The 24,901-nt window shown below is 33.2% G+C and overlaps 1 protein-coding gene across 2 annotated transcripts in view; it reads left to right on the top strand.

Annotated features, from left to right (window-relative positions):
• The window catches only part of LOC115885929 (myocardin-related transcription factor A), a 367,929-nt gene that overhangs the window by 120,785 nt on the left and 222,243 nt on the right, over positions 1-24,901 (top strand). Inside the window, exon 1 of one of the 2 annotated variants that reach the window (XM_030904957.1) lies at positions 4,469-5,522. The exons of the other annotated variant lie outside the window; for it this stretch is intronic. Coding sequence (XP_030760817.1) covers positions 5,402-5,522 — 121 coding nt within the window. The 5' untranslated portion in view covers positions 4,469-5,401. Of the gene's footprint in view, positions 1-4,468; positions 5,523-24,901 lie in introns of those variants that run through there. 2 annotated transcript variants of the gene reach the window in all.

The raw sequence follows: 24,901 nt of genomic DNA, 5'->3' as shown, positions 1-24,901 counted from the left end.
TTTCAGGTAAACAACTTTAAGTTGTTTATCTCAACAGTCATTATAGGAGAGTTTTCAAACAATTTTGTAAAGGTCACGTTAAAGCAGTAGAAAAATATGAAATAGCGAAATAAAAAGTCATTATTTCGTATAAGTTCGCAAACTTTATTTTGACTTATGCTTATTAAAGTTTTTAAAGTATTCTTTAAAAAGACGTATAAATATACGTTATATCTCGAATTAAGTAGATTAAATATACAGTATTTCCCCGGATTGTCTTTACAGGGTTGTTCACCACATACGACACGGAGTATTGTAGCTAAACGATGAGATTTTTACAAATTGTAAGTTTGGGGTTCGTTGAAGGACTATTAGAGCTACAATTTAAAAATATTTTTACAAGATACAGAGTGTCCCAAATAAATAAAAAATATCAAAGTTGTATTTTTTTAAATGGAACACCCTCTATATTATTACATTTTTAGTTTCTACGATTAAAATAAAGGTAAATTTGATTAAGGTTTATTATACTTAAACATTACGTTTTTGAAATATTTTCAATTTTGTGAAATTGCAGTAAAAATTTTAAAGCTTTATTTCTCCAAGGGTATCAATGTTTTTAATACTAAATATTTAATGAAGTTTATTTATTGATCAGTTATTGTGTTGCAATAATAAAAATAATACTACTTTATAGAGAGTGTCTAAAAATTTACTTTAAATAATTATTAACTTCAAACGGCAACAACTTCTTTAATTTAAATAGAATGCCCTGTATATTTTAGGAGAATCAGATGCACAATTAAATTGTCTATCAAATTGTATTATACCATTTTTTACCTATCCTTCAAGTTTTCGTAGAAAATGCATTTTCTTATAATTTAGACCTCATTTATCAATATATCCATGGAATATTGACATTTTAGATTGTTTTTAAAGTAACAAATGTACAAAATGTACAGACTAGTAATATTATCGTTTTTAGCAAAACGATAATATTACTAACCATTTTATATGCAAAAGAAAACTATTTAAATCTTTATAAAAGAGTATACCATTAATTAAATACAACACCATTATTTCCGCTCATATACTAATTAATTACATACTTAATTGTGTTCGTTAATAATTATTATTATAAATAAATGTGGATTTGAGTCAGAAATCAATATAATAGTAAGTTATCAAATTAAAGTCTCTTGTTGTTATAAATAAGCATTTATTAAAAATGAAATATCATTTTTAAGGTGTTACTTTTTATCACACTGTCTAATGCCCATACAAAATTCAGTTTTTTAGTATTTGGAGCAATTATTATTAATCAAAGCAAGCAGTCATTTAATGTAGTTTGAATACTGGAATCATATTAATTGGTCCTCTTTAACAAATATTTAAACAATTTTTTTTAATTTTTTAATGAAATAAACGAATTATATCGACAATATTAGTATCTGTACTCTTTAAAAATTTGGTACATCTTTAAAAATAATCTAAAATGTCAATAGTCCATGGATAAATAAGTTCTAAATTACAAGAAAATGCATTTTCTACGGAAACTTAAAGAGATAGGTAAAAAATGGTATAATATAATTTGATAGACAATTAAATTGTGCATCTGATTCTCGTAAAATATACAGGATGTTCCATTTAAATTAAACAAGTTATTGCTGTTTGAAGCTAATAATTATTTAAAACAAATTTTTAGACACTCTGTATAAGGTAGTATTATTTTATTAAACACAATAACTGATCAGTAAATAAACTTCAGTAAATATTTAGTATTAAAAACTTTGATACCCTCTTGGAGAAATGAAGCCTTAAAATTTTAACTGCAATTTCGCCAAAATTGAAATATTCAAAAAGCGGAAAGGTTTAAGTATAATAAACCTTAATCAAATTTATCTTTTATTTTAATCGTAGAAACTAAAAATGTAATAATATACAGGGTGTTCCATTTAAAAAAATACAACTTTGATATTTTTTACTTATTTGGGACACTCTGTATCTTGTAAAATTATTTTTAAATTGTACTTCTAATAGTCCTTCATCGAACCCAAAACTTACAATTTGTAAAAATCTCATCGTTTAGCTACAATACTCCGTGTCGTATGTGGCGAACAACCCTGTATATATAAAACTTTTTTATTATTGACATTATGAGAAAAATACATTTTCCATAAAAAAATTTTGCTTGTTCCAGAATGGTTAGGATCAATAAGGTAAGGGGTAAAAGGACATATTTGTTGCTCTCGAGATATTTGGAATCGAAATTATGAATACCTGTCATCATTGACATCAATTAAACATGTTGACTAAATAGTTATTAGACCGAAATTATAAATTTCCAATGTTTTTGTGCAAAGAGTTCAACAGAAACCGTTTTATTGTCATTTTTTCGAAGAAAAATTTATGACTAGGTATTTTAAAACAATAAAAAGTTCCCAAATTCATCATTTCGGTCAAATATGTTTATTTTTTTGTCAATAATGACATGGTATTGACTATTTCCATTCTAAATATTTTGAGAACGGTTGCTCGTAGCGACGTAAAGAAATCAGGTAGAAAATCACGGAAATGAATATCTTTTCAATCAGTAGTGTTTTATACAGGTACGGACGAAAAGTTATTACTCTTCAAAACAATTAAAATACAGTTCTTTTACAATTAAAATCTTTAATGTTCTTTAACAATTAAAATACAGTTCTACAGTTCTTTTTGCAGACAACTGAGGGAGATTCTTGTTAAAAACGCATTTTACTCTTTTGACGAGTTCTTGTCGTACAGATTTTGACTAAATGTTTTGTGAATTTTAATATCTGTGGTTTGTATCTTGTGAATTTTTGCATTGTTAAACTTTTCCAATTTTATGTTAGTGCTTTTTTGTATTTTTCACATTTAAGTTTTTCTATTTTATATTAGTATATTGTTTTTATATATTGACGTGTGTAAACTATTTTTGTACTGGCATGAATGAATAAATAAATAAATAAATAAATAAATAAAATACATGTATGGCGCCCCATACAAATACGAGTCATATTGACATTAAAATCAAATTTCTCATGTCAAAAAACTCCCAGACACTAATTTTCATCCAACTATTGGCATTACTTCCGAAATTATTTGGAAAAAATCGAAATAAAAATGGAACTTCTACACCCTGTATCTCCGAAACTGAGCATTTTAGGACATACATTTATACGAACTTTTTTATTTATTTTTATCTGGTGCAACGGCCTAGCTACGTTAAAACACCGGTTCCCATTAGAACACCGAAGTTAAGCGATGTAAGGCGATACTGGTGGATGGCCGGGTGACCGGTTCGAAACTCTGTTTCGTGCTGTTGTCCAAGAGAAAAGTGTAAAATTTATTGATACACACTCATTCACGCCGGTTCGAGGCCGGATGAGATCGGATATCTCGTGAGTAAGAATTAATTTAGACACTTCCTAAGTCGGTAGGCTACAGACCATGATATGGCCGAGGACCGCGGTTCGGATTCCGCGTAAACAAAGTAGCTCTGTCCAGATTAGCCCTGGCAGCAAAAGGGAGACGTTAACTGAAATCTTTTCTTTACTTTACTTTTATTTTTATCTGCAGAATATGCTGCCAAAGTTTCCGGAATACAGTTCGGACCACCCTGTATAATTACATACAAGGTATTACTTTTAAATATTTTTATATTGTTTGGAACGTTTGACATTGCCTAAAAAATATTTGTGGCGTTGGAAAAAAATAGCATGTTCTATTTGGAGTAAAAATGACTTTTTGTGGCTGGCCTGTATGTCAAACGTACAGCCTCGCCACAAAAAGTGTAATTTTTACTCTTAATAAAACAATTACTATTTAGTACTATTATTTTATCAACGAGGTCAAAATCGACAAAATATCAAATACAACTTTTAGTCGGCATTAAACGGCCTACACAATCTTGATAACAAGTGAAAAAAAATTTTTTTTTAGAAAAATATTCCATTGATAACCCATATGCACGTCACTGGAGAATCTATCGACACTCTTTTAGCTCTAAAATATCTACCACTTACAGTATCTTTCTTGGAAGAAAATTATAACAAATCGAAAAAGAATTAAGACTTTAACCCCCTGTAGCTAGGAAACAAAACAGAATTGGAGCTATATTATCTCCCCACGAGAGATGGCATATATTTTTCGAAACACCCTGTATGTATCGATTTTAACAATTTCCAAGTGTTTTCATTATTAATCACGTATATAGTGACGGTATACCTAGAAGAATTTGATCAGTGATTTTTAAAATCCAGATGTATATGGTATTTTTGATAATAAAATCAAAATCTATTATTCTCTTCTCCGTGTTAAGATCACGTCGATTTTAATGATTCCGGCAACGTTGCCCAACGTCCACTCCTCGTCCAAACTCGGCGATTTTCGCGCACGCTCGCCTTTTCCACAACCTGGACGCCGACGACTCGCGTCGCGACGCCTCAGTAAACCGTCCGCCTAAACAGCGACGCCCGAAGTTAAAGCGTCGGCTCGGACGCGTATTCCACATCAGAGAACATTCCTTATTCCGAACCACGGCGACCTTACTATACTTCCAGCCATTTTTTCCGTCTTAGATTGTCCCTGGACAAGTTTTCCAAGAAGAATCGGCATCGTTTTGGTGGTTTCTCGAGTCCAGGACTGCACCATTCGCTCAAACGTCGCCTAGGGAAGTGTTTTGATCCTTGTCTCACGACCAATTAGTGTTTTTGTTGTGTCCTCATCTAGTTTAAGGTTTATTTATACTCTGCTTAATGTTGAAACGTCACTGGAGTGTCTTAATATCACCGAAAGAAGTGAAAGACTAGGTTATTATATCATAGTTCCGGATACGGAAGTGTTTTGATCCTTATTTCACGACCAATTAGTGTTTTTGTAGTATCCTCATCTATTCTAAGGTTTATATATCCTCTATTTAACGTTTAATCTGCATTGGAGTGTCCTAATATCTTCCAAAGAACTGTTTTGGTTGTTTATTGACGTCATATATATCGGAGTTTTGATTCTTATATTACGACCAATTTTTGCTGTTTAGTGTATGTTTTCGCTTTTTTTGAGACTTCTTTACATTTTTAAGAGATTTTTTGATGATTTATTATCATCCAAGACAGTTTAAAACATCTACTCCTACTCAAAACCGTCTACCTATTATCTTGATGTGTTTAAAGCCAGTTAGACCATCAATTTCTTCAACTAAATCGTTGAAAGCTTTTTTATCATTGAAAATGCACGCGAAGCTTCAGAATTGAACTACATATTTACAGTACCACCAGACTTTATCTCGTATGTGAACAGTGATGGTGGCGGACGTGGTTGAACTTTGCGGTGGTGAATCGAGGTGGCGAAGGGAGCTTTGGCGACGTGATGGTGCGTTGTGAACCGGGCCTAAGGTCGAGAGATGCCCGTGAGCACGGGAACGACGTCATCGGTAGCAGCTGGGACTACGTCATCGGCTCTGTCTTCCGGCATCGGGAGTGCAGAAGGACCTAGCAGAGCGAAGCGGTGCAAATTTTGTGACGGTAGGCGCTGTTTGATTTGCTTTCGAATTGATATTAATTAACGTATATGAAATACTAAAATAGAGGATTGACCCTTTAATTAGATTCATATTTTATGAATCTACTAAATATAAAATCCTTAAGTGACTGACATACTGATTAATCACGATCCTGCTCAAACCACTCAACGTAAGAAGCTCAATTTTGGCATACAGGTTGATTCTAGGGTGTAGAGGTTCGATAAGAAGGGATTTTTTGAAATTCCAGTTCCAAGGGGGTGAAACCACCCCTCAAATATTAAAATATTTTTTATTTAAAAAACGGTCAAGTTTCCGAAAAAACGCTTAAAGACGTATATTTTATTTTGTTTTTTTACATATTTTAAGATTTTTTAAAAATGTATACAGGGTGTTTCGAAAAATCTGGTCATTGATTAATCACGATTCTACTTAAAGCGCTTGACGTAAAAAGCTGATTTTTGGAAAACAGATTAAGTTTAGGGTGTAGAGGTTCGATAAGAAGGGATTTTTCGAAACTCGAATTCTAAGGGGGTGAAACTATTCCTCAAATATTAAAATATTTTTTATTTAAAAACCGGCGAGTTTTTCGGAAAAACTCTTAAACACGTATATTTTATTTTGTTGTTTTACATATTTTAAGATTTTTTATAAATTTATACAGGGTGTTTCATAAGATATAACCATTGAGTAATCACGATTCTGCTTAACTGCTGATTTAAGCTGATTTTTGGCAAACGGATTGACTGTGGGGTGTAGAGGTTCGATAACGAGGGGTTTCTCGAATCTCAAAAAGGATGAAAACGCCCGTCAAATATTACAATATTTTTTATTTAAAAAACGGTTAGTCTTTCGGGAAAACGCTTGGACAAGCATAATTTATTTGTTTTTTTTACATATTTTAAAATTTTTAAAAAATCAAACAGGGTGTTCCAAAATGTTGGGTAATTTCTTAACCACGATTCTGCTTAAACTGCTTAACGTAAAAAGCTTATTTTTGGCAAGCGGATTTTTCGTCAAATTCCAACGAGATGAAACTACCCCTCAAATATTACCAAGTTGTATAATAATATCGCCAGTTTTTTTCTCATGCTGACATAAATGTGAGAAACTTTTATCCCGTTTGTATGTTAATGGAAATTCTTGCTTTGCTTTATCATCACCATTACAAATGATTAATTCGATGCGAACGAAGTCGCTGGTATACGCTAGTAATTATATAGTCCTTGTAGCATCTATTTTAATTGACCAGTAATAATTCAATTTGAATTAATATCCAGATTGAAAATAAATGTTTACCTGGATATGGTTTGACTTCCTAAATAATTCCTTACTTAGAAAGTGCTATGGCTGTAACTAAAATTTGAAATATCTTGACACCACTTCAGGAAACAAACATAGTTGTGTAATCCACTCTAAAACAGTGATCCCGAAAAGTAATCGATTTATTAAGATATTAAAAGCATAGAAACATTTTACTACTAATCTACAAAGTCCACAAAAATCAGATTTTTAGATTTTAGTATACAACCGTCACTTTTTATTTTAGAGTATACCGCGAACTATAGTTAGTGTTTTGTAGTGTTTTATTTTATTTCAATTTTATTGTATTCTAATCTATTTTGATGTTTATTTATGCTCTGCCTAATGTTTAAACATCACTAGAGTGTCTTAGTATCATTCAAAGAAATGAAAGACTGGATTATTATATTATAGTTCGGATACAGAAGTGTTTTGATCCTTGTTTCACGACCAATTAGTGTTTTTGTTTCTGTCCTCATCTATTCTAAGGTTTACTTATCCTCTGTTCAGTAAGTGCTGCGGAGAATATGCGCCCCATGTTTATTTTTGGAAGGTCTAGAATCGGCAATATAAGTGTCACATCCATATTCAGAAAAGTGTCTTTGATTGTTTATTGACTTAGGTCATATAACATTGAATGCTTTGATTCTTATATCAGGACCAATTTTTTGCTTTTTAGTGTTTAAGTTTAACTTAAAATTGTTTTTCGCTTCTCTTGCAGTCATCTACTCTATTTTTGTACGATTTTTTAATGATTTAATCCATCATCAAAACAGTTTAAAACATCTATTTCAATACAAAGCCGTCTACCTATTATCTTGATGTATTTAAATCTAGTTAAACCATCGATTTCTTCTACTAAATCGTTTAACTTTTTCAACCTTATCACTGAAAATGCAAAACTATCAATTGAATTGACCAGTATTTAAAATCGACCAGTCATAGAAATCATTTTACTAATAAGACAGAGAGACTGTATAATTGTATATCGCTGTTTTATAGGGTGTTCCAATATTCTGTAGACAGTACGTTCCAAAAAAGTACGTTACTGCATACATACATACATACATACAATACTGCCATTACTCGCTGTATTCGACACGCATCAAAGGTGGTCACGCAAGGCGTTTTCTTTCATGAGCTTTTTTGTGACTGAAAAGCCCGATACGTGATGTTATTTGCCTACCGCACTCCGGACATTCAAAAAATCTCATTGCTTTGTTGCCTCTTTACTTTTTGGTTGTCGCTGTTAACTGAGTTTACAATTCTTCTCCATTGAGTTCTATTGTGAACTACTTCATCCCAATGATTCTGTATGTTAACCCCTTTAAGTTTTCGTGAGGAAAAATGTCCTTGTATCTTTTGAGTTGTCCACCAGAGGGCCTCCTCTTTCCGTCTACAAGCTCACCGTAAAGCAAAAGTACGTACTACTACGTATAATACAAAAGTGCTTCGTTTGTCCGCTAGGAGGCATCAAACTTTAAAATCATAAACACATTTTTTCAGATATTTTCAGATTTTTTAGTCGGATTTGAATGATATTTCGGATGTCTATATTTTGCTTATATGCTTTAACATTTGGTTTCACTAAAATCAAGAAAATGTACGGAAGGATGAAAAAGGAACCAAACGAAAATTACTGAGAGATGATGAACCAGAGAAAATTAAGGACAAGCCAAATAGCAAGAAGAGGCATTTGGAAGAGGCCACGGACCCTTGCATCGTATGCGAGGAATTCGGCAAAGACAATGAGTGGTGGGTGACCTGCCCTTGTGGAAAATCATCACATGCCGAATGTGCAGGCGTGGAGATCACTCAAGTGTATATTTGTCATTTTTGTCAGCCATAAATCGCATACACAACTTTTATGTTATATGTTTAAAGTTACCATACATCTTTGTTTCATTGATATTTTGTCAATAAGAGATATTTTTTAAAGATTTTGTTTGGTTTAAGTATGGTCGACATTACCCGAATAGGTAGGGCAATGCCGATCATTTTCGTTTTGTAATGTTTTTTAAATAAAAATTTTATTTTGTTTAATATCTATGTTTTCGGCTTTTCTTAGTCTTCTATAATTGTATTTTGTTAAATTTAGCACAAAATAAGTTTTAAATTCCAGCTAGTTTGACATATATTAATTATTTCCCTTAAGTGGTCGGTATTCCCCATATTTCCCCTAGATACAGATACGACGGCGCGGCGGTCTATTCAACATAAAAAGACTCGGGGCAAAAACACGTACAAAATTCATCACAGAACATCAGTACGCTGATGACTGCGCTCTAGTTGCAAACACGTTACAACAATTACAAGAGATGTTGAACACATTAGGTATACCTGGGCATACGAGGTTTTGGGCCTTAAGCTATTAAACATCGACAAAACTAAAATCATGTGCACTCCCCCGGAAGATCACAACAATGCTATAAAAATCGGAGAAGAACTATTGAAATATGTGGCGGAATTCAATTACCTCGGCAGTTTGATTTCGGATAAGGCCAATATTGACTCTGAAATTCAGCACAGGATTAGCAGCGCCTCGGGAACATTCTGGCAATTAAAAGACAGTTTTCTACAATCATAATTTTGAGTACAAAAACGAAACTTGCAGTGTACCAAGCAATTATAATCCCCACCATGTTATATGGGAGCGAAACCTGGGTGCCGTACCGCCGCGCCGACACCTAAACGCATTAAACAAAGCAAAAGTTGCAACAGACACCTTAGACAATTCTTAAGAATCCGGTGGTTCTATCATGTCTCAGACGTATCGGTCCTTGAAAAAGCTAACTGCGAAGTCATGGTTACAAAATCCCGCTTAAGATGGGCTGGCCACGTATGCAGAATGCAAGAAAACCGCATACCAAAATCTCTGCTTTACGGTGAGCTTGCAGACGGTAAGCGGAAGCCGAGTGGACAACTGAAAAGGCACAAGGACATTTTCCCCGAAAAATTAAAGGAGAATTAATATGCAGAATGAGTGGGAAGACGCAGTTCACAATAGAACTCGATGGAGAAGAATTGTGAACTCAGTGAACAGCAACAACCAAAAAGTAAAGAGGCAACAAAGCAATTAGATTTTTTGTGGTCATCTTCTGATGCGTGTCGAATACTCGTCAGCGAGTAATGGCAGTATGTATATGTATCTATTAAATTATCTTGAGTCGATTTTAGAACAAGTCTATTGTTGCTTTATCTAATTATTCTTTTTTTGAATGAAGGACTGCCGTAAATGTACTGCCGTAAATGTTGGGTGTGTTACGTTGTGGCGTCATTTTCTATGCCGGTATTTTCGCTGGAAACTACTACGTGTCAGATAATTTTCGGCACATCATGGAAAGGTATGCTTGCCAGAGTGACGACAGAGCTAAATCGTTATAGATTTACATTAATCTTATTGACGTAAATTTTAAACGAAATAAATTTGACCGTCATACTTCATAAATATTATGAAAATGAACGCTTACAATTAGAAATTGAAGCACTTGATTGATGTTCACCTAGAAATAGTCAGAATTTATTTGGATTTAGGATTATTTCTCTTGAATTTTATATAATTTGCATTTAATTTTATTATTACTAAAAACATAATAATTTATAAATTAACCAATTATCAAAGGGATGCCAAGTTAATAAAGGGCTTAAACAAGGATGTTGTCTCTCACCATTACTTTTACAGGGTTTTAGATACAGGGTGGCTCAAAAAAGTGTGAGTGGATCGGGATGATTTTTTTAAATGGGACACCAGTATATTATTGCATTTTTGGCTTCCTCTCTGATTACTTTACATAATCCTAAGATATTCTTATATGTTTTGATAGCTTCAGAGATTTTAATAAATGATGTCAGTTTTTTTTAAATATTAAAATATGTAAGAAATGTTCTGAAATCAAAACTATACTGTTAAGGTATTTACTTTAGTTAGTCTGTACTTATATCTTAAAACCATACAGGGTGTTACAAAATTATTTGCCAAACTCTAAAATATAAAATAGTTTTTCTTAACTTTTTTTATTGGAATACCCTGTGTATTATTTCTTTGTAAGATGGAGAATTAAAAAATGAACATTTTATGCATTTAAAGTATTTCAAAATTTTTAACGGTTTTGCGGATATTCGTACTATTATATGTATTACATATGGGTTTTTCAACAGTAATTTTTTAACAAAGCTACTTAATGACTTTTGTCTGACATTTTACCGCTGAAAGAGTAACTGTTATAAAAATAAGGTAATTAAAGGCTATTTTTGTCGTATTTATTATAATTTTTCTAATATCTTCGGTTTGATAGAAGATATCAAGATGCGATTTTCGTTGACTTTTTAAGCTTTTATTACTCTTTATTGTCAGCTAAAATTACATATACTATCGTGTTTATTTTTGTCGAAAAAACGCGCGGTGTTAGTTAAATTGTAAGACAGCGCCCTCTAACGTCTACGTTCAAATGTTTATCATCATTATTTTTATGGGATAACATAGAGCGTTCTTTTAAACGAGCCCTCGCTTGTTGGATTCTGATTATCCAGTCCGGAGTTAGCTCTAGCCTGAATAACCATCACTCTACAGCTACAATTTTCTGTGATTTCACTAAGGCTTTCGATTGTGTAAATCATAATATCTTAATTAACAAATTGCAATACTATGGTTTCAAGGGAGTGCCGCTCGAATGGCTTAAGTCATATCTTGCCAACAGAGGGCAGCTTGTGAGGATTGATATGTCTATGTCTTCTTGTAAGCCTATAGAATGTGGTGTCCCTCAGGGTTCAGTACTTGGCCCTATTTTGTTTCTGGTGTTTATCAACGACATTGCAAATCTAGACATTAGCGGTAAGATCTGCCTCTTTGCGGACGATACTAGTTTCACTTGGAGCGGCCCAGATGTTGCGGCGCTATATGATACTATATCCAATGACTTACGCACCATTAAGTCTTGGTGCGATTCTTTGAAGCTCTATCAAAGAAACTAAGCGCTGCCTGTTTTGCGCTAAGATCAGTTTCTAAGGAACTTAACTTCTCAACCTATAGAATAGCCTATTATGCCCTTTTTGAGTCACATCTTCGTTATGCCCTTCCATTCTGGGGTACTTGCTGCGCAACAAAATTTGATCGTGTTTTCATACTTCAAAAGAGAACAGTTCGATATTTATTGGGACTGAACAGTAGAACTCACTGCCAGAATTTCTTTAAAAATTTGAAAATACTGACTCTTCCTTTATTCATTTTTGAATCCGTTTGCTTAATCCGCAAGCACATATCTGCTATTCCCGAAAGGCCATCTCATAACTATCCACTTAGGAATGCAGAGCACGATCTTTATCTGCCAACCCCGAGCTCAGAACTAGTTAAGGGTTCAATACTGTACAATGCCAAAAAAATGTACAATCATCTGCCTTTGAATATCAAATCGCTTTCAGTCTTTCCCGCATTTCGCAAGGCTCTAAAATCATACCTACTGGAGAGAGCCCTATATGCGGTAAACGACTTTTTTGTTGATGTTTAATTATGAACAATTTTGAATTTTAAAATTTTGATCAACTCACACACTGGTCAAAGGTCAAGTATTTAATATTCTATAACTTTAAAATTATATCTATTTACTGCGTACTGTTCTAAAATTGTCCATGTATATTCTTTTTGTAATTTTAAAGACTTAAATTTTTTTGAATTGTACTATTTGTATTGTGTATTTTTTGTTGTTTGTATTTTTTTGTGATTTTGTTGTTTGTGAGTGCTTTGTCGATGAAGCTGTTTTGGCTTTTTGTACAATAAAGCGTTGTTTGTTTGTTTGTTTGTTATTAACATTTAAATAAAAACAGATCTAACGTTCCCCTACTAAAGTGGTAGGGGAACGTTAGAGCAGATAGGGAAAATTGTTCAAGCAAAAAAAATCCAATATTTACTGAAGATTATGAAGCTATTATTTATAGTACCCTTTGTCTGAGCAAAATTCGGTAAAAATTCAATTTTCTAATTTTCCCTAGCAGTTGCGCCCTCTAGCAACCGTTCTACAAACTTGAAAATAATTTCCAGCAAGTCAGCCACCCTGTACATACCGCCTTCAACGACAAATTAGTTTTTCACCGTCATTTACAGATATAGGGATATCATGCCGCCGGATGAGAGTACACATTAACAATACCGCCGGTTGTTAATTTTAATCAATTTTATAGAGTTATGTTACTGTTAACCATTCATAGATCGTGAATATTTGTTGTTCTGTACATTTTCGAGTGTGTGGAAATTTAGTTTTGCAAATAGGATTGGTCCCGCTCTCTTCACCCTTTGACCTAGTTTACAGACGTATTGTGGGTTGCATAAAGTGACTAATTACGAAGTTTCGCATCGTTAAATTAATGAAACAATTATTTCGCAATGCACTTGTTATAATTAGACGATTCCGAATGATTTGTAATGGGAATAAAATTGGGAATAACGGTCAGTGAAAGAACGGTCAGTGTCCTTCTAACCGAAACGTTGGGTTAATCAAAATAAATAGACAGTGGAAGTCCGAAATTCTTTTATTTTTAACGTATTTCAGTGTTACCAAACGAAGTGCATGGCGCCAAACATTCTACATTCTAGTTTATTTACTAAAAGTAGATTAATATACAGGTTGTTAACTGGACAGTTACTTATAGCGGAACAGAATGGCAACACTGCCTATTGAGAACGCATGCACTTATAGGGTTTTCTGCCGACTCGTCCCGTCGCGTCCTCTATCGATGAGCGGGCCGAGGTTGCCATATTTCAACCATAAAGCTTTTGCCGCGAGGAATAAACAAATTAACAACCTGTATAAGATAAATAAAAATATATACAAACAAAGAATTCCTTTATTAAACATTCTATATTCTTAAAAATTTAATATTAATAAACGAAAATTGTGTGTAATAGTAATCTGAAACTAATAAAAAGAGATATTTGAAATGCGGATATTAAAAAAATAGAAAAAATTAACTCATTTTTATAAGGATGTACTTAAACAGCCGTTAAACGGTAGCCTACTAAAATGCCGTTAATAGATATTGTGACGTCGTTCATGTCGGCGGAAAGTAATGCCTAGCCATAATCATATTGCAAGAGCACCTGTGGCTCCGTGGCTGAGGCTATCGGATCCTAAGCGAATGGTCCGGGGTTCAAATCTCACGCTGACCAACACTTTTTTATATATTTTTTTGCTTATAGCGTGATCTTATTGCATTGGTTTCACTCTTTTTGGTTGGATTGGTTTAGTTATTTGGTGGGTTGGTTAGCGTGGTTATTTGGAGGGTGTTAAATCAATGGTTAGTTGGTTATTTGGTTGGGTTGGTTAGTTTTTACTAATTTATATTTGTTTTTTTAAATTTTTTTATCAGTGTCGAGGTTAGTTGCGTTGGTTAAGTTGGTTATTTGGTGGGGTGGATAGCTTTGGTTAGTCCTTATATAATTCCTATATTTCATAAAGCCGTCAAGTGCGTCACATCAACGACGCCATACCTATTAACGGCATTTTAGTAAGCTACCGTTTAACGGCAGTTTAAGTACAGCCTTTTTATAACAATTAGTGATAGTTGGTACTTCCCTAGGTTTTCTGTATAAAGGATATATAATTTAATTTATAGACATGGCAAACATATTTTGGATTTTAGGAAAGTTTTTGAAGATTAAACAAAATTTATTGCATTTAAGCATCCTTTCTGGAATGATGCCAATACAACAAACATTTAGAAATCGAAATTGTTGGTTTTATGTAAAAAAAAAACTGAACTGTGTATTCACCGAAACAAGTTCTGTAGCGACTCTCTACTAAAACATAAATTAGTCTAACTGACAAAAATCGTAATAGACAAAAAAAGTAGTATTGTTAATGTATATACAGGGTGGCCCATCGAAAACGTTCCGCAAGGCATAACAGCCAGGGTATTTTTTTTTCAAAAAATCCAAAAACTCGTCAATTTTGTTTGTGAGGGGGACAACTTTTGACCCAAAAATGATTGCAAAATCTTCAACCCTCTAAGCGGGGGTGTCATCCCCCAACTTTTTTCAAATGGGAAGGGGGGTCAATTGACGCCGCAATGAAAAGGGCTTTCTATTCTCTATATTCCCCCGCTTCGTTTTTAAAAATCCATCGAGTCATTTTGAAAATATGAAGGATTGAAATTTGAGAAGTACTTTTTGCAAAAAAAACGCATAAATTGAATTAATTAAAAAAAAAACTTAACTTTTTAATGAAGCAAATGCTGAAAATGTTGCCCGTCAACTTCCATACAGTAATACAAATTATTTTCAAACCGTTCTCGAACATTCTGAAGAACTTGCGGGGTCACTTCGCGACAAACATCAATAATTCATCTTCGCAGGTCTTCTAATGAGGCGGGTGGAGTGCTATATACTTTACTTTTTATGTCTCCCCATAGAAAAAAGTTTAAAGGAGTCAAGTCGGGTGACTGGGAAGGCCACTCAATTGCACCCCTTCGTCCTATCCACCGCCCGGGAAAGTTATTGTTCAAAAGTTATGCACATTTTGAGAGCAATGTGGAGGTGCTGTGTGATGGAGGTCTGTTGAAATATTAGTTCCGCTTCAACGTATCCAGGATTGTTCTCTATGATGTCAGTTAGAGGTGGGTCGATGGTATTTTCCAGTAAATCCAAGTACATATCAGCTGTTAGATTCCCAGGAAGAAAAAAAGGACCCACAATAGAATTTCCAAAAATACCAACCCACACGTTCAATTTCTGAGGGTTTTGTGTGTGCACCTCGTGAAAAACCCTGGGGTTGTCCTCAGCCCAGTACCGACAGTTGTGCCGATTAACTACACCCTTCAAAAAGAAAGTACACTCATCCGAAAAACACACATTAAATAGGAAATTATTATCATTGGCCACTCGTTCACTCATAGTTGCACAAAATTGCAAGCGACGATCAAAATCGTCTTCGTTGAGTTCTTGTACCAACTGAATTTTGTACGGATGGAAGTTGTGTTTTTTTTAATATCCTTTGGACACTTGTACGATTCACGTCGGTCTCATTGACTAATTTTCTTGTACTCAGCATACTATCCATGGCAACTTGGTCCAATACGAATACCTCCATAGCTTCATTTACTACAGGATTTTCCCTCTGCCTCTTTTTATTCATAACGAAACCAGTTTTTTGCTACTAACTCGCGAACAATTTTGCCATAAACCTGTTTGTCAGGATGGCGTTTATTGAATATCTGCGCAACCCGATTGCCACATTCATTATTTTTAAAATTAAGTTCGATAATAATTAGTTCCATAACTGTTAAAAAGTTTAACGATATTGAGAAGAACTTTACCTGATCGTTCAACCTTGTGGCAAGTGAAAAAATGCGTAAACATCTAGAAATAATAAGAAAAAACAGCAAATTGGTTGAAGGAATTTATCCTTATCATTTACTCTGATAAATGTTTAAATAAACTTTTCAAATTTCAATCCTTCATATTTTCTCAATGACTCGACCGATTTTCAAAAACGAAGCGGGAAAGTATAGAGAATAGAAAGCCCTTTTCATTGCGGTACCACTTGACCCCCCTTTCCATTTGAAAAAAAAATTGGCGGATGACACCCCCGCTTAGAGGGTTGAAGATTTTGCAATCATTTTTGGGGCAAAAGTTGTCCCCCTCACAAACAAAATTGACGTGTTTTTGAATTTTCTGAAAAAAAAATTACCCTGGCCGTTATGCCTTGCGGAACGTTTTTGATGGGCCACCCTGTATTAAGTTGCCATAGTCCTAATTGTCAATACTTCTGAAGAATTACAAGTACAAATTAACGAACTAAATATAGCCAGCAAAAAAGTAGGTCTCAAAATGAATTTAGCAAAAACTGAAGTAATGTACAACGAACTAGTAGACACAAAAGACATTCTAATAAATAACGCGATAGCTAAAATAGTAGAAGAATATATTTATATTTCGGACTAACACAAAGGTCAGGATATTTACTACCAGAAATCAATAGAAGAAATAAATACGCATGGAGTACATATGGAAGAAACTCAGTAATATTCAAATCTAGAATGCCACTTCATCTAAAGAAGAAATAATTCAATCAATGTGTACCACCAGTTCTGTGCGTCATGTTATTACGCACAATGCTCCATGGAACGAAATGTACTGGGAATAACCAAGAAAGATTGCAAAAAATACAGTGACTACGACAAAAGACGGTAATAAATGTCATCTACAGAATCAAAGGTAGGGACAGGACCCCTGGCACGAAGGACGGACAACATGTAGATCATAAAAATTACAGCATAGTACCCACGAAGAATTAAGACACCTAGAAGAAGACCAAACCTGAGATTGGACCATGATATTAGGAAATTAGCAGGGATAACTTGGGCCCCTATAGCCAACAATAGACAACAATGTCCTCCAAGAATGCTCTTCAAAGGCTCATATCTCGGGATCGGCAAGACAAGAAATCTTGTCTTGACAAGCAATTTCTTTTCTTGTCTTGAATTATTTTCAAGAATTAAAAAAAAATTGTCTTGACCATTTCTTGAGAGTTGATTTCTTGTCTTGATTCAAGAAATCTTTAAATTTCTTGATATCTTGACAAAAGGGGAACCCCCGTTTAAAATTCGTTTATTAAAGGGGAACCCCCTGTTCGCGGTGAGATTGGTTAATGTGATATTTATGCTGTATGCGTAAAATCGAGGGTCAGGCATCTAATTTTCAAAAACTTCAAAAACTTTGGGCTCATTATACTACAGTAGCCAAAATCATCAGATTTACATAATTTTGTTAATTATTATTATTATTATATAACATTAAAATGAGTGATTGTGATGGTTCGTTGAGCAGCAAATCTGAGCCATTCGTAATTGAATCTGGTTCAGAATACCTACCACCTCAGACACCTGGACGTAGAAGTTTAATTAGTGACTTTGACAGTAGTGACGGTGATAATATTACTACAGATAAAAACAGTCAAAACAATATGTTTGTTCCAACCGGACGAGAGAACCGTCCTAGAACGGTAATTTCCTATCAGTCAATTCATTTGTTAATCTTGACAAACGATCAAACTTTTCAATGATAAAGCTACTCTACTTCAGCACATTAAAACGTATTATTTTTTATTTTAAAAGTTTTACGTTAATTCAAAAAGTCTGTATACCACTGAAGTAGACCCTCTTTGCAACGTTTTTTTTTATTCTAATATCGTAGGCCATAACATATCCAAAAAATTATAAAAAAAACATTTAAAAATTAAAAAATGATTAGGCATTAAAAAAGGTTCCAATTTAATTGAATTGATTCAATTTGGCACAGTATGCCAACTTTGGACATCCGACTTTGGACATAAAACTTTGGACGTATGTCAACTTTGGTCATTGGACACCCGACAAAGTGCCGCTTCATACAAATGTTATATATAATATACAAATACCTAAATAAATGAGTATTTCTTTTTCATTTTATATTTTCTAGAAATTTCAAGATTTTCTTGATTTCTTGTCAAGAAATCTTGATCTTGAGAAGTAATTTCTTGTCTTGTCTTGAAAACCAAAAATCATTTCTTGTCTTGATCGTGTCTTGAAATCAAGACAAGATCAAAAGAAGTTGTCAAGAAAATTACGACCCCTACTCATATCAGCTTGCTCACCAAACCTAACCAAATTCTTCGTTCATCGTCTGCTGTGTTGTTTGCACTGTTGATGATTTCTCTTTGTTCCTCATTTCTTTTTCTTTGTTCTCTAAAATGGTACGGATAACTTTATAAATTCGTATCATTTCTGAAGATTTTTTATTGCAAAAGTTTGACGTGTTATATGCTGCTGACGTTACGTATGCCACTGTATACATCCAGAAGTCAACACGTGTTACTGCATACGCGCACACCCGAACTACATAAAATGGTCCTAAATTTCGTATTTATTATCGAAACTCGCATAAAACCGTTCAGTATAATACAATCTAGCGGCCATTTTATCCTATTTAATTTATTTTAAGCCAAAATTTACGAGTGCCACGACTCCGTTGTTGCTCTTTTCGCCAGTTGTACGTAATATATTTTCTTTAACACTATTATTATAAACTTCTTTCTTTGATAGTTTTCGGTGTTAAGTATACATTGTATTAATTTCACTTATAAATTTTATTTTTAGAAAAAGAATTTTAAAATTCATATATAAATTATTTATTCAGCTACATTCCTAATGTAATTTCCTTTCCCTTAATGTTTCTTTAATGTGGTTTATACGGGGTGAGTCTTAAATAAGTGAAATATTTTCAGGGCTGGTAGATCTCGATAAAAGAACCATATTTTCTCTTTACCGTCTTTCAAATATAAGTCCAAAATAACCGGGTTATTTTACTTTGAAAATTTCAAAAAAAATGATTTTTTGCATAACTTTTGAAAACCACTGGATCTTTTCTGGGTTTTCTTTCTTGTCAATTTAATTTAGGACATATGTTGCAATATTATCAAGAAATTATGGTTTTAACTAAAATAAAATTACACTAAATCACCACATTACACCAAAACACTTTTACACTGGACGCGCGTTTCGCTAACCATGTTAGCATCATCAGCAGATGATTATAAACTAAAGTACAATCTACAAATTGAGCGTTTATATACTCGCCCAGTAGGTACCGAGTGGGCGTCGCAAAATCTAGCCAACCGAGTCAGAGCCAACTGAGCGTAACAGTTAATTTCCGCCACTAGAGTAGTAGGAACAAAGAACTTGAAGGAATTGGACCGTTGACTCTGTTCATACTATCGTTACATTTATTAATTCTGATGCTTTCATATGCATCTAATTGCCTGTAATTTGAGACTTGTTTAATTAATTTTAAATTATTAAGATCTATACAATGTTCTTTATCAACAATATGTTCGGCAACGCAAGATTTATCCGGTCTACCATATCTTATCTGAGCTAAATGTTCTTTAAATCTAGTTAATATTGATCTTCTATTTTGCTCAACATATTTCTGATTACAATCTTTACAAGAAATTTCATAAATACCCGACCTTTCCAGTGGAGGTGTTTTATCCTTTGGATTGCCTAATAATTGTTGTAATTTATTATTAGCACTATACACAAGTTTATAATATACCACTATTATTATTAGCACTATATATATAGTGCTAATAATAAATTACAACAATTATTAGGTAATCCATAGGATAAAACACCTCCACTGGAAAGGTCGGGTATTATCATCATTCATTTATCATTAGAAATATGTTGGGCAAACTAGAAGATCAATATTAACTAGATTTAAAGAACATTTAGCTCAGATAAGATATGGTAGACCGGATAAATCTTGCGTTGCCGAACATATTGTTGATAAAGAACATTGTATAGATCTTAATAATTTGAAATTAATTAAACAAGTCTCAAATTACAGGCAATTAGATGCATATGAAAGCATCAGAATTAATAAATGTAAAAATAGTATGAACAGAGTCAACGGTCCAATTCCTTCAAGTTCTTTGTTCCTACTCTTCTAGTGGCGGAAATTAACTGTTACGCTCAGTTGGCTCTGACTCGGTTGGCTAGATTTTGCCACGCCCACTCGATACCTACTGGGCGAGTATATAAACGCTCAACTTGTAGATTGTACTTTAGTTTATAATCATCTGCTGATGATGCTAACATGGTTAGCGAAACGCGCGTCCAGTGTAAAAGTAAAAGTGTTTTGGTGTATTGTGGTGATTTAGTGTAATTTTATTTTGCTGTGTAACACCAAAGGTTCCAACCCTCAACTGTAATTTAAAAAAAATCCAAAAAGTTTTTCAAAAAAATCTAAATTTATTTTTTTTTGCAAAAAAACTCAGTCCTGTTACCGGGGTCGAAATATACTACTCCTAAAATTATTTGCACTTATTTAGGACTCACCCTGTATATTAAAATCCATGAATTATATTCCATAATTATTAATTAATATTTATCACTGTGATTTTAGATTACGATCTAAACAATCTCAAATTCTAGTAGTTACTAGTTTTAATTAAAATAATAAAGAAAATTGTGTTAACAAAGGCATTTGTACTCAAAATAGAAATTTCGAAAGATCTCATGTTGGATTATGGGGGGAAAACTATGTATTAGAGTTGTCTTTCACTGAGGTTATGAATTAATAAACACAAACTCATCACAAACTTTACACCTATACCAACTTGCCCTCACGTTATTCCCCAAAAGACATCATCCCCGTCGCCGACGCCGATGAAGATAATCATCTGAAATAAAAAAAAAATGAGAAACACAATTTCAAATATCTAAATTTGTAGCTAAAAATAGATTCATACACTTTCCTGTAGAGACAAAATCTATTACAAAAACATCAACGTCTATAAGTAATATAAATTAACCTACTACATATTTTCAAAGTTGTGCCATTTTTTTGAACGTTCCCCAGCACCCACTCTCTAATATATCGAAAAATATATATTTGGATTATTTCTGGCAGAGTATTTTGCATGTTTTCCGAAAATCTGGCATTGCTTAAACGTAATTACATTGTGCTAATACTATAGAGCGCGAACGCTTCAAATAGTATCAGAGAATAAACTTTATAAAATGTGCCGTCACCAACTATTTAATATTATTTCAACATCGTTTAGATAACATGTTTATATGTTTCGTTTGTTTTTGTTGGAAATTACCTGGTTGGAAATCATTTAACATAAAATGTTATTTTGAGTTCCAAAACTTTTGGACCGAATATCTTGGTACTAATAAAATACGAAGGTTGTCGTTTAGAATTTGCATATAGAGTAGGGTGAGCGAAAAAAACTAATCTATGGAATTTATGGGTTAAAATCAAAGACATTATAAAGATAGACCGAACATCTCATTCATAAATATTCGTTGGTATTGTATCAAACATTCCAATGTGTCAAACAAGGACAGAAGAGACAGAGAAGTCTAAAATTTCCGACCCTGGCAACTAGGCGCATTTGGATTGTTCTAATGGCCAGTGACGTATCGTTTTTTGGAACGAATTTAATTAGTAAAGTAAAAGTAAAGTAATTAGTAAAATTTTTACTCCATATTAATATACCGTATGATCGAGAGAAAACGGCGTCAGCGATGGCTATGGAATGAAGATCGCTATCATTTTATATGTAAATTTATATGGGAAATGTCATTGATGTTCATTTCCCAGCCAACCGGACGCCGTTTTTTTTTCGATCATACGGTACTACATTAACACTTTTTCGTTAGATGAGTTTTGTTATAGGTCTAATATAATAATATAATTAATATCCCACATATACTTATGTTGAAACGTTAGTAGGTAGTTTTCGAAAATCGCTCCAACGTCGATATTCAATTTAAACTTTCAGTTACTTCTGTATAAACTTTCAGTTACTTTTGAATATTTACAGGGTGACTCCGGCTTCCGAAACAGTTCTATATTAGGTTTGTGGTTGGTGACTTTTCTTTTAATTTTTTTTTAGAATATGGAGGCAATGGTAAAGTACATTTTAGACATTTTTGTAAACATAGGTGGCCGGAACATATTTTCAAACTAAAGTTGTAGATTTGCCATTAAATTTCAATTCCAGAAATACCTAGGGTTACCACCTGTCCTTTTTTGGAATAGCTTGTCCTTTTGACTTTTTTTGACTTAAAAAGTCATTTTTATTTACGTATATTCCCTGACAAAATTACCCACAGCAAACAGAAATATTCTTTTCGTCCAAATTTAATTAGAAATGTTATAAAACTTATAAAATAAATTTTTCTTGTTTAGAATAGGCAACATTATTTAGAACTTCCCGTTTAATCTCAAATGATAGTTTAGGTTTTAGTTTTACCTTTTTTGATCTTAAAAAGAACTTTTCAAAATTAGTAATTTGTAACGATTTAGTTAGTTCGCAATCGATAGCTTCCTGTAAAGTACTGTGTAATAGTTGTTTAATCTTGTATTATTAATAACTTCCTATACCTGAAATCAATATTTATTTTAATGAGAAAATTGTGTTTTTTTGAAAATATAAGACAAGATTTGACTTTCGGTCTTCTTCTCGTATTATGATGGCTCTGATACGAGGCAATTACCTTTTAGTCTCTCAATAGAAGGCATTTATCATTAAAAGTATCAAATCTGTGTGCTACAATATGGGATTTCTGTCGCATAATAATGAATATTACGTTTATTTACAAATCCATCACTTAGGTAGCTTCATCAGACAATCAAATTTTAAATGAACAAAAATACGAGTAGCGGAAAAAGGGGCCAAAAATCAAATTTTAGTTAAATGTCCCAATCTTCATGAACTGTATTAAGCATATGTATTGCGGTTTGAACCACCCTGTATGTTGACAAAAATATTTTGAAAATGTGCGTTACAATGGCCCCGATATTATGTAAAAACCGAAATAAAAAATCACACACCAAAAATGCTTTTTTGGAGGCCTGGGTCACTCTGTATATAGGTATGTATAAAACTAGTAGCCTAAGAATTATTTACAGTTCGTCCCATTCTAAAAAAAGGTAAACACTCCGTACAAATAACTCTAGGAAGAGGTATGTGTATTGTACGGTGGTAAAAAATTTTCTTAGGGACAGATATAAGATATAATAAAGCAATAAAATGTAAAAAAGGTCGGGTAAACACCTTTGTTTATTTGTTGAGCAAAATTCCTTTAGAATATCGTATATAATGACCAAAATATGACGCAATTTAAAAAAAAATTCACTTTCTGGCTTATAATAAAATTTCAAATGCAACGTTTATATTCAAATTTGTTATGATCTACAACAATTAGGTAGTAATTCAGACGAATTATAATTCAATTACCGGCTACTACGTTCTTGTTTTAATCGATCAAAATTCAACAAATATAATTAGAAATTATTTTAATTGTGAGAGGCTACCTGGTGGGACGCCTATGTACAATTACGGCGGAAATATAAAAATTACAAATTCGGGTAATTTGAGCTTATTTTTCCACACATTTGACACTGTCCTACCTTATTGAAAATTCGCAGATTCAAAAGTACGTTAAACAAAAACAAAAACTACTGAAAAACACTGAAAAGTTCACTTCGGACTTGATTCCGACTTCAAACATACCGTAAGCTAAACGTAGTACGCTATAACGGACCATGGGCCGTCGCGAGGGGTGGTGGGACGGACGGCTCATTTCATTCTGGAAGACTAGCAGCGACGTTGCCAATGGTTCTAGACGTTTCAGCACATTAAACAGTAAACATGTCCTTGAATAGTAACGCATATATCCTCTGGTTAATAACATATTATTACGCATGCTTCTTTAAAAATAAACTATTAATTTAATTAAGAAATTGAGATTTATTGATATACGGTGAAGGTTTTAAAGTCACCTTTTCTGCAAATCAAACTAAGTAGATAGGCGCAAATTTGAGATGTGGCAATGTCGCCTTCTCTATCTCAGTTGGTTTTTACAGTACGTAGTCAACCTCCGATTGTTTGATCGGGTTAAAATGCACAATGTGATATCTGTTCTTACTAAATCTATGGTTAAAATGAAGCTAATAACCAAGAAAAAAATATCCCCGGAAGGCAGGATTTTTAGCTGAATTTTCAAAGGTGTCGGTGAACGTTCAGTTTTCCATTTAAATAATGGGTAAAAAATCTTTTTTCATTAAAAGTACCATAACTTTGAAACGGTTTACGATAAAAAAAAAATTACATCGTGGATTCTTGTAGAGCATAAAATTTCCTAAAAAATCTATCTGAAAGTAGGTAATTTTTTTCAATTCAATAATTCGTATATTTGAACGATGTACTTAAACAGCCGTTAAACGGTAGCCTCTCTAAAATGCCGTTAATAGAGATTGTGACGTCTTTCATGTCGGCGGAAAGTAATGCCTAGCCTTAAGCATTTTGCAAGAGCTCCTGTGGGTCAGTGGCTGAGGCTATCGCTTCGTAAGCGAATGGTCCGTGGTTCAAATCTCACGTCGACCAAGACTTTATATTTTTTTTTGCTTATAGCGTGATCTTATTGCATTGGTTTCACTCTTTTTGTTTGGATTGGTTTAGTTATTTGGCGGGTTGGTTAGCGTGGTTATTTGGAGGGTGTTAATTCATTGGTTAGTTGGTTATTTGGTGGGGTTGG

The sequence above is a fragment of the Sitophilus oryzae genome, unplaced genomic scaffold (genome assembly GCF_002938485.1).
Source record: "Sitophilus oryzae breed Bouriz unplaced genomic scaffold, Soryzae_2.0 scaffold_465_pilon_pilon, whole genome shotgun sequence".
Lineage (NCBI taxonomy): Eukaryota > Metazoa > Arthropoda > Insecta > Coleoptera > Curculionidae > Sitophilus > Sitophilus oryzae.
This window is presented reverse-complemented; position numbering and strand designations above follow the sequence as displayed.